This window comes from Callithrix jacchus, chromosome 2 (genome assembly GCF_049354715.1).
Source record: "Callithrix jacchus isolate 240 chromosome 2, calJac240_pri, whole genome shotgun sequence".
NCBI lineage: Eukaryota > Metazoa > Chordata > Mammalia > Primates > Cebidae > Callithrix > Callithrix jacchus.
In genome coordinates this window covers 75,548,284-75,563,851 of record NC_133503.1, presented here as the reverse complement: position 1 = coordinate 75,563,851, position 15,568 = coordinate 75,548,284, and the positions used below count along the sequence as shown (strand labels likewise).

Sequence of the window (15,568 nt, the reverse complement as noted above, 5' to 3'; positions counted from 1 at the left end):
GAGGTATTGTTTGACCAAATTCAGTTTCATTTAGTATAACTGCTAAGCAATTATTAACAAACAGATGATCATTAACTCTAAAGTAGGCAATAAAACTAAATATAGACTGAATACTTATTTAAATAAATTGTAACAGTTCCTTTTAACAATTCCATCCCTCTAAGTTATTCAGAAAGCCACCTACCTTTTTGCTCTTTGGAAAGTTGTTCAGCTTGGTCCCAAATTTCGGTGGCATAGAGGAAGTTGGATGTGACCTGAACATAGCTGGCTGCCATCTGGTGGATCTTCTGTGGAATGGTCACTGAAGAACCACTTGCAGAAGCACTACTGGCCCCAGATGAGTAATTTCCTGAATTGCCTGGTGACAGCTTTGGAGAAACAGGGGAAGGCATCCCCACAGCTTTGCTACACAACAGAAATAGGAAGCTTGTTCATATGGACATGGTAAGCATTATAAAATCTAGTACTACTAGCTCTTTCTACATGAAAGCATTAAAAATGTAAACATTCTTTTTTTTTTTTTTGGAGACAGAGTCTCGTTCTGTCGCCCAGGCTGGAGTGCAGTGGCACGATCTTGGCTCACTGCAACCTCTACCTCCTGGGTTCAAGCAATTTTCTGCCTCAACCTCCTGAGTAGGTGGGATTACAGGCGCCTGCCACCATGCCCAGCTAATTTTTTTTGTATTTTTAGTAGAGACAGGGTTTCACCATGTTAGCCATGATGGTCTCGATCTCCTGACCTCATGATCCACCCACCTTGGCCTCCTAAAGTGCTGGGATTACAGGTGTGAGCCATCACGCCCGGCCAACATTCTCTTAAACTAGAGGGGTTTGCAGAGAACTACAATTTCTTCTAAATAAGCAGTATAACCTTGCAATTCACAATCTTATTATGTTAGAATCTATACCCTTTGTTTTAATGAATGACAACAAAACAACAAGAGATGGAAGATAACTGAAGAAGTCATTTCAAAGACTTAAAAGCCAGATCCTCTTACTCTCTGCTCAACACTTTCCATCTATTCAGGAATATAATTACGTACTTTTCATACTGTTTTGTACAAACTTTGGTGGAATTCACATTTAACCTAAAAAACTGTGGTAGAAGATGGGAACATCTTTTATCGAACTCCATAATTTCTGACACTTTCCTAGTTTAACAAAATTATTCAGCTGACAAAGAGGTACAGCTCTCTCAAGCAACTGCAATCATCCAAGCTTCCTGCCAATTAAATATTTCTTAGAAAACAGGCAGGTTGAATTTTTCAAGGCAGGCTTGAAGTCTGGAAGGTTCATTTCAGGAATACTAAAATTTGTAAAATGTTCAAGACTATGATCACACACTGAAAGAAAGGAAAAGTCAAAAGTTGGGGAAAATCATAAATTTGTTTATATAATACTCATTTTTTGTACTTTTAGTAGAGACAAGGGTTTCACCATGTTGGCCTGGCTGGTCTCAAACTCCTGATCTTGTGATCTACCCGCCTCGACCTCTCAAAGTGCTGGGATTACAGGCGTAAGCCACCTCACCTGGCTTGTCTGTATTTTTATCTGCACTTTTAACATTATAAACTTATGTAAGAAAATACATACAGGCAAAGACAGAATGTCAATTCGTATAAACATAATAACTGAATAGATAAACAAAATAAAAAAGGTTCCATGGTGTTTTTCATCCTCTGAGAGATGGGTGAGATGAGAGTGATGTGGGGATGGAGGAGAAATCACAATCATGTCACTGTTACTAACTTCTGACAGTGCCAAGATTTGGCTAACGATAAGCCCACTGTGATAAGTCCAAGTAACTATGGAAATGAAACTGTGAAAAGGATTGTGTGCTAGTAAAAACTCAGATTTCTGCAGGTGAAATGTCTCATATCTAATCTTTATGATTATATTCATTCATATTTCCAATTCACAAAAAATACAGAGAAAAAATTCTAACTTCTAAAAATATTTTATCAGAGATGGTTTTACTTATTTAAAAAGTAATCATCTTTCCATTTTTTTAGAAATTGGACCATACTCATTTTACTTTTATTTATTTATTTATTTTTAAAAGACAGAGTTTCACCATGTTGGCCAAGCTGGTCTTGAACCCCTAACCTCAGGTGATCCACCCGCCTCGGCCTCCCAAAGGGCTGAGATTACAGGCATGAGCCACCATGCCCAACCTCATTTTACTTTTATTAATTTGCCACAAATTTTATGTAATAAAATTTCACCTACCTTCCCAAACCAGGCGATGGTGCTTGAGAATTATTGTAAGAATTCTGTGGAAAAAGTAAAACATACTTAACAACAACAAAAACTATCACTACTTTATAACGTTCTAAATATATCTGAAAGCATTGGGCCAGAGTTGATCTTAAGGAGCTTTAAAAGTTTAAGACACCAAATACACACGTGTGTGTGCAGGAACGTGCGTGTGTAAATGTACAAAAAAAATTATTAGGTGAGAGCTAGGGTGTTCTGGAAGACTTCACAGAAGAGGCAAGGAAAGAATGAGTAACACATGGATGAAGGGAAGGGGAATAAGTCCCAGCTACTCCCAACTGCCCGGGAGTAGCTACAGTAAGCCATGATCATTTTCTTTAAAACTCCCTCTTAAAAAAAGGAGCAGGGAGTCTGGGCGGGGGGGACAGGGGAGAGGTGAATCATACTAAGCACAAAGGCTGCAGAAAAGAAAATGTATGTGCCCCATACAGTTTGCCTAAAGCAGAAGTTTAGGCAAGAAACAGAGAGAGACCATGGGGCCAGGTTAAGGTATTTAAACTTGATCCAGTAGGCAACTGCTGAAGGGTTTCAAGTCATAATCAGAGGCAGATTTTAGGAGGATTTATGTGGTGTTAGCCTGAAGAAACACAGGAAAACCTTTTAGGAAACTAAGATAGTAGTAAAAAAATAATGGCATGAAAATAAAAGACCACTTAAAAAATCTAAAAACAGCAGCTGCATGTGGCTACAAGAGTTCTACAATGAGATACAGGTACATTAAAAAACTCAAAAGAAACCTCAAACTTATCTGAAAGGTCCCAAACAGTAGCTCCTCCCTTGTTGTGTTTTGCATAAACATGAGGGCAGTTCTGAGGTGAGGACAGGAGATGACAAATTTTGTCTCCTAAGAAATGTACCTTGCACTTTTGCATGCTTACCTTCAGGTGCTCTGTCAGTGTCTTTGAGTACTTCAGAGCATTTTCCTTCTTCAGTTTGAATAGCCTCAGGTACAGCAAAGACTCGCATCGCAGGCTAGCCAATGGAAAAGGGCAACTTATTTACCAGGACAGCAAACTCTGGCCAGATCTGCACAGACAGCCTTTGCATTGTGCAAGAATATATAACTGGCTCATATGACCACAGCATAGGCCACAACACTAACCCTTAGGCAAAACCAAAAGATGTGTTCTTATTGTGGTATACAACCTAGGGAGCGGGAGATAACTAAGAAGCCTAGGACTAGCCTTTCATTATTTGTTGACATTCCAAAATTCAAACCTCACCTCATAGGACGCCAACAGGTTAGGAAGTTTTAAAGACTACAAAGGTGGAGAATTTCCAAGCCAAATTGTAAACAATCTAAAATGAGTGAAAACTGGAAACTCAACTACAAACATGACAAACCAAAACATGGCTTACAAAAACCTTGCAGGATCATTCCTGCCTGTCTCCAGTCACACCTTCTCGCTGGTCTTTTAATTCCTTAAAAGTTTCCCATTTCTTTCCACCATTCAGCCCTTGTACATGTTGTTCCCTCTAAATAGAGTAGGTCTCCCTACCCTCTACTGTTACAGTTACATATACTTTTCTTTCAAAATATTTAATTAATATGGACTTGAATGATGATTTGGTTGATTTCTGTCTTCTCATACTAGACAATACTCCATGATGAATAGGGCTCTGTTAGTTTTCTTCTTAGTTGCATTCCCAGTGTTAAACAGAGTGCCAGGTAAAGTAAAGGTCTGTAACAACCGAACTGATAATATCTCACTGCGATGAAGCAAGCAAGTCACGTCCTTTATTCTGAGCAAGGTAGATGTATACATGAATGGAGAGAGAGGGTACCAAAAGAAGAGCGTGGAAAAGTCAGACTGTGGCGGTTTCTAACATCAGTCCCACCAAACCAAAGCTTTCATCAAGCGGGAAATGGATCAGAGACTGACAACAGCTAAAACTTTTTAGTAGGAATTCTGAGTTACTTCCTGCTTGACCCATCAGGAACAGATTTAAGACAGGATTATAGAAGGCTGATTCAAGGAAAACATTCAGAAGAGCAATACAGCACTATTTATCATAGAACTTCCTGTCATCTACAGAGGCTAGTACACAGAAACTCACCAAAGCACTGTGAGTCGTTTATCTGCAGCTGTAGCATCTGGTGCCAAGTAGTTCTTTAGCTTCATAGTGTATCTGTGAGTTACAATAACAAAAAAATGACAAACAGAATACTTCACCTTGATCTTATGATTTCACTTGTCCTCAAAACATTAGAATTTCAAACCTAAATAAAAGCAAAAATACTCATTGAAGTATCTACTTCTTTATCCAAGGACATTAAAAGATATACACACTCTTCAGTTTACTATATATCAGCCCCTTCCCTAGATGGACCAGAGAAATAATGTTATTGCCAATGATTTGCCAAGTTTTTCCACTTACTTGATGAGATCCACCGTCTCTGAATACATAGGGAATGGGGATTTGGATTCCTGAGCATTTTTCTCTAATGCATTCCCACATTCAATGAAAGATACCACAGCATCAAGATAGTATACAGCTTTCTCAAACCTATCAGACTGAAGAAAGGAGAATACAAGTAATGCATAGTGACGTACTATGGCTACAAACAAAAGATTATTTAAGTTAATTTGATTAAATACATAAGTGTATGGAGAATATTTACATACCAATGCATCTGCATTGTGCTTTAGCTTTTTTGCTTCTTGTAGATAATGGTCTGCTGAATAATTTCTGCAAGGTAAATTTTCATTACAAATAAAATAGTAAATATTTTTATAATACTAGTTCATTTCAGTTTCTAGTAACCCTCAGTTTTTATGTCCTCAAGCAAATAAAATGAGCTATTACTAAGTACTTGTTTCAATTTTTTCTGACAAATGTTTATATCAGGTTAAAAGTATAAGTTACTTGGCTAACTCATGGCAAATCTAATTAGGAAAATAGAAATCAAGCTCCCTAGTATTAAATACTAAGTTACTCAAGTTGATTAAGCATAAATAAAATGTGAGAAGAAATAATCTTTTATTAAAACAGAGGAAAAAAACAATATTCCTCTTCCTCATCTAAGAAACACTCCATTTTAACAGTGATATCAGCAGTAGTAAGGTTCTTCTACTAAAACACAGATCATTCACATCCCCCATGGGAGTCACTAAAGGAGCAGTACTTGGACTAGTGGGTACCTTTCAAATTGAAACTTGAATATGCTGCCGATCATACATAACTATTCATCCTACTGACCAATGATAGAAATTAAAATGAGTTTCTTATATGCTGACTGAAATAATTTCTTAGATACACATACAAAAAAATCGTATTATCTTACCTGTCATCAAAGACAAGCTTTGTTCTCCGAGGCTTAGAAGAATCAAGAGTTGGTGCAGATGGAGGACAGTGAGAGGAGCTACTTGGAGCCTTTTCCTGACCAAAAAAATAAATAACTACAATGAAAACTGTAAGGAGATTAAAAATTAAACTAACAGCATTTTTTTCAGCCACTGGTAAAAAGGAAACAAAAATCCATTGCCTTTTTTTTTTTTTTTTAACAATGAGCCCTGACTAAGCAGGACATCAAAAAATTCAGTTATAAACTCATAATTGTTCCTCTCCATGGAACTCTTTAGTAAAAAGCAAGACTTATTTGTTATGAAGAGAAACCAGAGAATGTCCACTGCCTTTTGTAATAAATTTCCTTGTTATAAAACTTTTATAAACTTCATAATGTAAACTTTTTTTTAAAAAAAACAATGGATCCATTTAATATAACTGTAATATTCATTCTAATACTTATTTAAGGGCCTACTATATGCCAGGCACTGGCCTAGGCAGTTGTTAAAACATAAGGAAGACAAAATCTAATACCAAAATGGCAGCACTGCTTACGGCAAAATTTATTGATAGTTACTCGTCAATGAAAACAGAAATAATATTAATAGCATCTAATGTTTATTTATGTGCTTATTACTTACCAGACACTAAGTTAACTAAGTTCTTAGCACTGTTTTTAATCCCTCAACAACCTTAGGAAATAAGTACTGCTATTAAGATAAAATAAAAAAGCAGTCTCAAGGAGGTTGAATAACTTGCCTAAGTTCAAACAGGTTTTAAGTGGCATTCCTGGAATTTGAGTTTTAAATTCAGAATTGTCAGTCTTCAAAAGCTTAGCTACTTTCTTAAACTTTATTGTGCCTCCCATCCACATGTCTTTTTTTTTTTTTTTTTGAGATGGGGTCTTGCTACGTTGCCCAGGTTGGTCTCAAACTCCTAGGCTCAAGTGATCCTCATACTTCAGCCTCCTGAGTAGCTGGGATAGGAGGCAGGTACCACTGCACCTGGCTGCTTGTCTGCTCTGTCTCCTTTCAATATAGCCCTACATGATTCTCTCTCAACTGCCTCCCATCCTGCCCTATCTTTAATAAAATGAATACACATTTTTCTACAATAAAACACCATAAACAAGTGGAATTTATTCCAGAGAACTATGACTCTCTCTCTCAATTGCCTCCCATCCAGCCCTATCTTCAATAAAACAAATATACATTTTTCCATAATGAAACACCATAAACAAGTGGAATTTATTCCAGGAATGCATGGATATTTCAACATTTAGAAAACCCAATAATACATAACTTTACCCAATAATATAAATTTTATATTTATATAAAACATACACAATTTTTAAATACATAATTGTACTTTGAAATGGCCTTCTGAATATTATGTTGTACTGTAACATTACTAGGATAGCTTTCCCTCTATGTTTTATTTATTTATTTGAGACAAGGTCTCACTCTGTTACCCTGGCTGGAGTGTAGTGGTACAATTATGGCCCACTGTGGCTTCAACCTCCTGGGCTCAAGTGATCCTCCAGACAGCCTCCCAAACTGTTGGAATTACAGGCCATGAGCCACCATGCCTGGTTCCCTCTATATTGTATAAATAGACCCCCTAAGGACCTACATTTAGATTTGCTTTTCAGAGGATTTCTGAAAATAAAGTTTCCAGATATTTAAACATAGTTTTCTTATATAAAAGTTGTGTGTAATGTTGGTTTTCCAGATCTAATTTTTCTTTCATTGATAGAATAAAAAGTAGCATATTACCCAACTAAATTACAGATTTTTCTCTAATAAACTCAAACGTCACTGCCTAACTTGGAAATTGTCAAGACTAACAAATATTAACTTCAATAACTTTAAGTCCCAAGAGCTACTGAAATCAGAGTGGTAAGGACCTATTCTATATTTTGTTGAAAACAACAGAGTCCCAAATTACTACATTTGATCCAACAAATATTTCCTCATTACCCAGCAAGTTAAGTACTAGATAAATCACAAAATAAGTAAGACACAAATCCCTGCTTTCAAGAAGCTGACAAACTTCTTGAAGAAACTCCCTTCTTTTTTTTCCTCAGACGGAGTCTTGCTCTGTCGCCAGGCTGGAGTCAGTGGTGCGATCTCGGCTCACTACAACCTCTGCCTCCTGGGTTCAAGTGATTCTCCTGCCTCAGCCTCCCGAGTAGCTGGGACTACAGGCACACGCCACCATACCCAGTTAATTTTTGTATTTTTAGTAGAGACGGGGTTTCACCATGTTGGAGAGGATGGTCTTGATCTCTTGACCTTGTGATCCGCCCGCCTCGGCCTCCCAAAGTGCTGGGATTACAGGTGTGAGCCACCACGCCCGACCAAAATTCCCTTCTAATGTGTGTTAGAAGTGTACACAGTGATTTTTACCTGTGAGACAGCAGAAACCAAATGAGCAGGAGAGCTCATTTAATACATTTTTTTTAAAGCAATAGCAGGTTTCAAGAATCAAGCACAGAGGCCTCAAATTCTACAGTTAAAGGATGAGAAATGAAGAAAATCCATCAGCAGGGAGATGGAGAACTGGAGCAATGAAGCAGGGCCAATATAAGAGTCAAGGTCTTAAGCACCTTGTGCTAACACTGATCTACTAAAGAAGGAGGTTGTTCAGCTAGAGAAAATGTGTATTTTGATTTGAAAAGTTATTAAAATAATCTTGATTAAAAAATTTTATTTTACCACATTTAATCAATATAACTAATAGCTTTAAGCAGTCTTATTTTTCAACTCTCAAACCTTTGCTTACTAAATAATAGGTATTTTCTGATTTGAGTAAATTTGTAAACAGTTTAGAAAGCAATGCAAAGAACCTGGTAAACAAACTGAGGGTGATTCAATTAAAGTACAGCCTTGAAAAAGCTTCTTTGATCCAAATCTCCATCCATAAACATGAAGAATATTCCCCTATATTGTGACTATCCTAGGAATAATAATTAGAAATAATTACAGTGCTGCTTTTTGGCAAAGGGTTTGCCGCCAGAACATAGGTGTCGTGAAAACTACCGCTAAAAGCCAAAATGGGAAAGGAAAAGGCTCATATCAACATTGTCATCATTGGACACATAGATTCGGGCAAGTCCACCACTACTGGCCATCTAATCTACAAATGTGGTAACATCGACAAAAGAACCACTGAAAAATTTGAAAAGGAGGCTGCTGAGATGGGAAAGAGCTCCTTCAAGTATGCCTGGGTCTTGGATAAACTAAAAGCCGAGCGTGAACATGGTATCACCATTGATATCTCCTTGTGGAAACTCGAGACCAGGAAGTACTATGTGACTATCATTGATGCCCCAGGACACAGAGACTTCATCAAAAACATGATTACAGGGACATCTCAGGCTGACTGTGCTGTCCTGATTGTCGCTGCTGGTGTTGGTGATTTCGAAGCTGGTATCTCCAAGAACGGGCAGACCTGAGAGCATGCCCTCCTGGCTTACACACTAGGTGTGAAACAACTAATTGTTGGTGTTAACAAAATGGATTCCACTGAGCCACCCTACAGCCAGAAGAGATATGAGGAAATCGTTAAGGAAGTCAGCACTTACATTAAGAAAATTGGCTACAACCCTGACACGGTAGCATTTGTGCCAATTTCTGGTTGGAATGGTGACAACATGGTGGAGCCAAGTGCTAACATGCCTTGGTTCAAGGGTTGGAAAGTCACCCATAAGGATGGCAATCCCAGAGGGACTACACTGCTTGAGGCTCTGGACTGCATCCTACCACCGACTCGTCCAACTGACAAGCCCTTGCACCTGCCTCTCCAGGAGGTCTATAAAATTGGTGGTATTGGTACTGTTCCTGTTGGCCGAGTGGAGACTGGTGTTCTCAAACCTGGTATGGTGGTCACCTTTGCTCCAATCAACGTTACAACTGAAGTGAAATCTGTTGAAATGCACTATGAAGCTTTGAGTGAAGCTCTTCCTGGGGACAATGTGGGCTTCAATGTCAAGAATGTGTCTGTCAAGGATGTTCGTTGTGGCAACATTGCTGGTGACAGCAAGAATGACCCATCAATGGAAGCAGCTGGCTTCACTGCTCAGGTGATTATCCTGAACCATCCAGGCCAAATCAGTGCTGGCTATGCCCCTGTACTGACACATAGCTCACATTGCACGCAAGTTTGCTGAGCTGAAGGAAAAGATTGATCGCCATTCTGGCAAAAAGCTGGAAGACGGCCCTAAGTTCTTGAAGTCTGGTGATGCTGCCATCATTGATATGGTTCCTGGCAAACCCATGTGTGTTGAGAGCTTCTCAGACTATCCACCTCTCGGTCGCTTTGCCGTTCGTGATATGAGACAGACAGTTGCCATGGGTGTCATCAAAGCAGGAGACAAGAAAGCTGATGGAGCTGGCAAGGTCACCAAGTCTGCCCAGAAAGCTCAGAAGGCTAAATGAACATTATCCCTAATACCTGCCACCTCAGTCTTAATCAGTGGTGGAGGAAGAACCGTCTCAGAACTGTTTGTTTCAATTGGCCATTTAAGTTTACTAGTAAAAGACTAGTTAATGATAACAATGTGTCGTAAAATCTTTGGGAGGAAAGGAGAATGTTTTGTGGACCACTTTGGTTTTCTTTTTTTGCATGTGACAGTTTAAGTTATTAGTTTTTAAAATCAGTACTTTTTAATGGAAACAACTTTTTTTTTTTTGCCAATCAGTTTGAGCTTATGAGGTTGCTCAGGTTAGCCTTGAACTGATGACCTCGCCTTCGCGAGCGCCATGACCTCCAGCAGGAGCCACTTTGGACAACTTGACCAAAAATTTGTCACAGAATTTTGAGACCCATTAAAAAAGTTTAATGAGGAAAAAAAAGAAATAATTACAGTGCTAACTTAGCTAAAGATTTCTTTTTCTATTTAATGAATCAAAGGCAAATGATTGCTTTGTCACCTTACATAATATAACTTGTTTGTAAAGTCTAATTCTGAGAAACTCAAAGCCTACTTCAAACAAAATACAAGAACTTAATCTTAGCAACTAAAACCATTTAGTTCTTATTTTAAAAACTTCCATAACCAACTTTTCCAATTACTGGTTTCTACCTTTATTTTTCCAATTTTAAAGTTCTTAGAGACAGGGTCTCATCATGTTGCCCAGGCTGGACTCAAATTCCTCAAGTGATCCTTCCATCTTAGCCTCCCAAATAGCTGGTACTACAGGTATGAGCCACTGCACTCAGGACTTTTTATTTCAGTGTGCATGTGACCAGCTGATTTACTGCTTTCACAGTCTCACATCACTGTATTAATCGATCAGTATTATTATATAGAGAGGGTAAAAGGCATAGGCCTATATATTTATTGAGATGTTACAATAATTTCAAAGCAGTGTCACCTTGGAGAAGTCATATGGCAAGCTGAGTGATTTTCAAAAGCCCCAGCCCCTAACACTTTACCTTAACCTCCTTGGAGTTACTAGAAGTCTTCCCTTCGGTCTTCTTCTGCTTGGATGTGGAAGAACTGTTTTTGCTGCTGCCACTTGTCTCCTTGTTGCTGTTACTGCTTGACTTTAAGGAAGAAGACTGACTAATAGTCCTCTTCCTAGAGCCATGCTCTGTTTTTGGATCTTTTGAAGGAACAGGCCCAGCGGGAGAAGGCAACAAATCCTTTTCTTTTGCAGCACTCTGCTTAGATGACCTGCCAAATAAAACAAATGCCCTCATTTCTCCACACAGTGATACAGAGGTGATGGATTTTTCCATTTCTCTTTGTCTGCTTTCAAGACAAATCTGTTTTTCCCCATTTCATTACTAGGACACATTATTTCTGTAAAACAAAATAAAACTGTAAATTCCATGAGGGTAGGTATCTTGTCTGTTTTTATTCCCGTGGTTGTATATGCAGTGCCAAAAATATGACCTACCACTCAGTAAGTACTCAATAAATATTGGTTGAATGAATGAACAAATTGATGAATGGTGAATGAAGAGATTACCACTCATAAGTTGGCAACTAGTCTCTTGGAAATTATAGGTAAGTTTGCCATCTAACCAGAAAGTGGCACAGCTTTATTTTAATTCTCCCCCCATACTCACCCCTACCCCCAATAAAAAATGAAGAAAGGAAGAACTAATTAAATTTTAAATGTTGCCCATCCCCATTGACTAAAAGCAAAAGCTTCCACTATTTGCCATATGTTATGTGTGTGCATTTATGTGACACCCATTTACTAAAAGGAACACTCAGAGCATGTTAGAAAGTACCCAGTATCAAGTGATATACATATATTAACAACACTAGCATGCAACATGTTTTGGGGACATACTCTCTGTTGCTGGATGGCTTATGGCCTGCTGAATTCTTGTCCTCCGTTTTGGGTTTCTTGCTCTCACTGGCTCGGCTATCATCTTCATTCTAGATGAAAAATAGAAACCATGGCTACTCGGTCTGATTTTTATTCAACTAACTTCAGCTTCCAGCACTAGCTACCCATAAAGAGTTTATCCCTGATAAGACATCAGAAAGAAAATAAAAGAGAAGTACAATAATTCATTTAAATAATATTGAAAGAGATTAGGTTTTAAGGCTGAGGTCTCCTATTTTAGATAGACTAAAACAGATTTCCTGCAGTGTCTAAGATGGCATCTTTTCAGTGTAATGATTTGAGGGGTCACATCTGTGAAACTATAATTAAGATATAATTTATATAACGTAACATTCACTCTTTAGAAGTGCACAATTCCATAACATTTGGTATATTCAGAGTTGTACGACCATCACCACAATGAATTTTAAAATATTTTTGTTATCCTGAAAAGATACTCTATACCCATTAGCAGTCTATCCCCATCTCCTCCTCTCCCAGACACTGGCAATCTACATTTCATCTTTATGGATTTGCCTATTCTAGACATTTCAGGAAAATGGTATCATTCAATATATGTGACCTTTTGTGACTGGCTCTCCTTTCATTTAGTGTAACATTTTTAAAGTTCATCCACGTTGCAGCATGGATCAGTACTGCATTCTCATTTACGGCTAAATAGTATTACACTGCATAGAATTTATTCATTTCGTTTAGTTATTCATCAAGTGATGGCCATCTGGGTTGTCTCCACTTTTTGGCTAATATGAATAATGCTATTATGAATATTCAAGTACGAGTTTTTGTGTGGATATATGTTTTCATTTCTCTTGGATGTACACCTAGGAGTACAACTGCAGGTCAAAAGGTAATTCTATGTTTAATTTTTTCAGTAACAACTAAACTATGTTCCAAAGCAGTGGTATCATTTCCATTCTCACCAGCACTGTCTCAGAAGTTCCAACTTCTTGACAACTTTGCCAACATTTGCTATGGTCCATACTTTTGATTATAGCCCAGCCTAGTGACTGAAAAAACTTTCTGATGGAAAACACAAGTGGTGGGCCCACTCACTGCCAATGTTATTTTTCTAAATGAATCTAAGTTTTCCTTTTGCTTCAAATATCAGGACACGAGAATGTAAATATTCTACCATAACATAATAAAACTCATTAGGTATAGTATGGACAGTAGTAAGCTTTGGTCTTCTAGAAATTCAAATAATGTGGACAATTTCAATTTTTAAAGATTCAAAAAGTAGTGAGGTACTATTCTAATTTCTCTTAATATATATAATTTGCACATGGCACTGTGGTTTTATGCAAAGGAGAGAGGAAAATATCTCACTTCATTTTAAGAAAGTGCTCTACTCTCCTGTAGTATCTAGGATTCTCAGGTTAACTAGATTGGTTCTTGTGTTCTAAGTTTATTTGGTAAGGCCATTTGAGTACCTAACTGTTCACCTACTCAAGCTTAACTTTTAGTCTTTCACAATCATATACAGGTATACAGGTATCAGGGGAAATTATATTATTCTTTGATATAGACTACTTAAAACTTTATGTTCTCCTAAAAATTCCTCACTAGAGCTGAAAAGATCAGGCTGTTTTTCCCAAAGCGTCTCTATAGGTGTGATTCAGATCTCTTCATTATATGACTATTCCTCCAATCATAGACACGTGTGAGTTTTCACATTTCTTCTAAGAAAACTTGAATGTACAAATTTGCCTCTACATCCAAAATTATCTTGGGAGACATTTAGGGATGAGAGCTGGCTATGTGCTAGCAGTATTTTTAGTTCTGACCTTTGTTAGGGAAAAGAAGCTGGGGCACAGAGGTGCACAGCAGATTAGTGGAATTCTTAAGGATATGTCAAAATTTGTAAATCAATTCTTTTTTTTTTAGCTGAAATCAGTATTACTTGTGTTAAAAGTGTGACTTGGTCTGGGTGTAAGACAGAAAAGAATGGTAGGGATTATAACAACCTGGAGGGTACATATCCAAACTAAAAACACCTACAACCAAAATGTTGAGAATGTTGCAAAGGCCTATTTGCAAGATGCTGCTCTCTGACCTTTACACTGGCCAGCACATGCTAAAAAGCACTGGCTCATTTCTTATTTCATTAGCAATTATCCTGCTTTACTGAAGGACACAGGCAGAAACAAAGAAGTCCTCAAGACTGCTCCATATGTAGCTTCTATTGGGCCTTGTACTTACCCACTACTTTCCTTCACAGCTTATGACCCACCTTGTTACTTTGTGGCTCACTGAGATTTCCACAGCATTTCAGATTTTAATGTGCCATTTCAGATTCTGATATTTCAAAACAAACAACAAAAACCCTTCACACACCTTATGCTTTCTCTTGCCTTTGTTGGAAACTTTTTCTGAGGCTTGTTTCTGAGCCTCTCTCGTGTGCTTTTCTGGCACATTTTTCTTTTCCCCCTTGGGTGGCTCTGTTTCTTTGTAAGGCTTTCCTGGTATTCTAGTCAAAAGATTCAGGTCAATCTTCACAATAAGTGGATACCTGTCATCAGGCTCACTGAGGGGTGAAAGAAGTTCCTTCTCTTCCATAGGAGAGAACATTCGTTGCCGAAAAAAGCTATCTTCTTCCTCCATTGAGGAGGGTTTAACAGGAGTCCTATTACTCTCGGGGTACTTAGGAGTTTGTGAGGAAGGAGGAAGGCTCTCACTTTCATCTGAATCTGAGGATGAGGTATCTGTTTCTATGATTTCCCTTGATTTCTGGGAAGATTTACTTGTCGACTTATATTTCTTTTTCTCTGCTGTAGGTCGAGGGGAAGACTTAGACTCCTTCTTTATATTGGGTTTCCTTGAGCCTTTGGTGGCTGCTTTGTGTCTGCTGGAGGGCATGCTGCTAGCCAAGTCTACAGGGGTTTCACTTTCTATCTTCAGGCCTCCACGAGGCTCTTCAGCAGCTGCCTTCTCAGCCTTTTTGGGTTGTTTTTTGCCTACAGTTCTTCTCTGTGTTGTGCTGTCACTCTGAGCAGGAGATTTCTGTCTCCCACGCCCACTTTCTGATCCCTTTTGGATGGTTTTGGAGTCTCGTCCAGGAGTAGCGGAACTCGTTTCTTTGGGTCCAGTCGTATCAGTGTAGCTATTCCCAGTGCCCTGCTCTCTGCCTTCCTTTTTGTAACCTTGAGATGATGGGATATTACTGTCCACTGAAGAAGCGGGTGACACTTTATGTGGGTTCACCTTATTCAACCAATTATCAAGTTGCCATTTGTTTGTTGGCGGGGGTTCAGGCTGAAAAACAGAGAAATATGCATGCTTTTGTCAATACTGAAGCGTTCTCTCTCCTTTATAACCTCCAAGAAGACAAAAACTACAATTGCCTCATGCAACAAAAGCATTTACTCTCCATGATTCTCTATGAACCAAAGCAAAGGGCTGGGTGAGTATTGACTGTTAGCTCTTATCATCTGAATGAGAAGATAAGCTTAATATTACATATGACCTTTAAATTACAAATTCAAGAATCCAATTTCAAAAGCATAATTACAAATGACCATACAGAATATTTAATTCTAGAAAGTAAAGAAATGATGTAGGTACAAGGAGATTTTTAACTGCAATTTAACAAACTATACTAAAATTGTATTATATAAGATGCCTTTTATCAACAACAG

At 38.1% G+C, this 15,568-nt stretch overlaps 1 protein-coding gene, 1 non-coding gene and 1 pseudogene across 7 annotated transcripts in view; 1 reads left to right on the top strand and 2 right to left on the bottom strand.

Moving 5' to 3' along the window:
• The window catches only part of AFF4 (ALF transcription elongation factor 4), a 122,698-nt gene that overhangs the window by 7,706 nt on the left and 99,424 nt on the right, over window positions 1–15,568 (bottom strand). For all 6 annotated transcript variants that reach the window (XM_078364840.1, XM_078364838.1, XM_078364841.1 and 3 more), the window contains 10 exons: window positions 14,268–15,185; window positions 11,874–11,962; window positions 11,005–11,245; window positions 5,564–5,658; window positions 4,905–4,968; window positions 4,657–4,793; window positions 4,336–4,407; window positions 3,156–3,249; window positions 2,230–2,273; window positions 185–405 (listed from right to left, as the gene is read on the bottom strand). In XM_078364840.1, coding sequence (XP_078220966.1) covers window positions 185–405; window positions 2,230–2,273; window positions 3,156–3,249; window positions 4,336–4,407; window positions 4,657–4,793; window positions 4,905–4,968; window positions 5,564–5,658; window positions 11,005–11,245; window positions 11,874–11,962; window positions 14,268–15,185 — 1,975 coding nt within the window. The remainder of the gene's footprint in view (window positions 1–184; window positions 406–2,229; window positions 2,274–3,155; window positions 3,250–4,335; window positions 4,408–4,656; window positions 4,794–4,904; window positions 4,969–5,563; window positions 5,659–11,004; window positions 11,246–11,873; window positions 11,963–14,267; window positions 15,186–15,568) is intronic.
• LOC118151767 (U5 spliceosomal RNA) lies at window positions 5,789–5,903 on the bottom strand. The gene has a single exon (XR_004740178.1). It is a non-coding gene; the product is annotated as a U5 spliceosomal RNA (small nuclear RNA).
• Window positions 8,606–10,081, top strand: LOC100403984 (elongation factor 1-alpha 1 pseudogene; annotated as a pseudogene).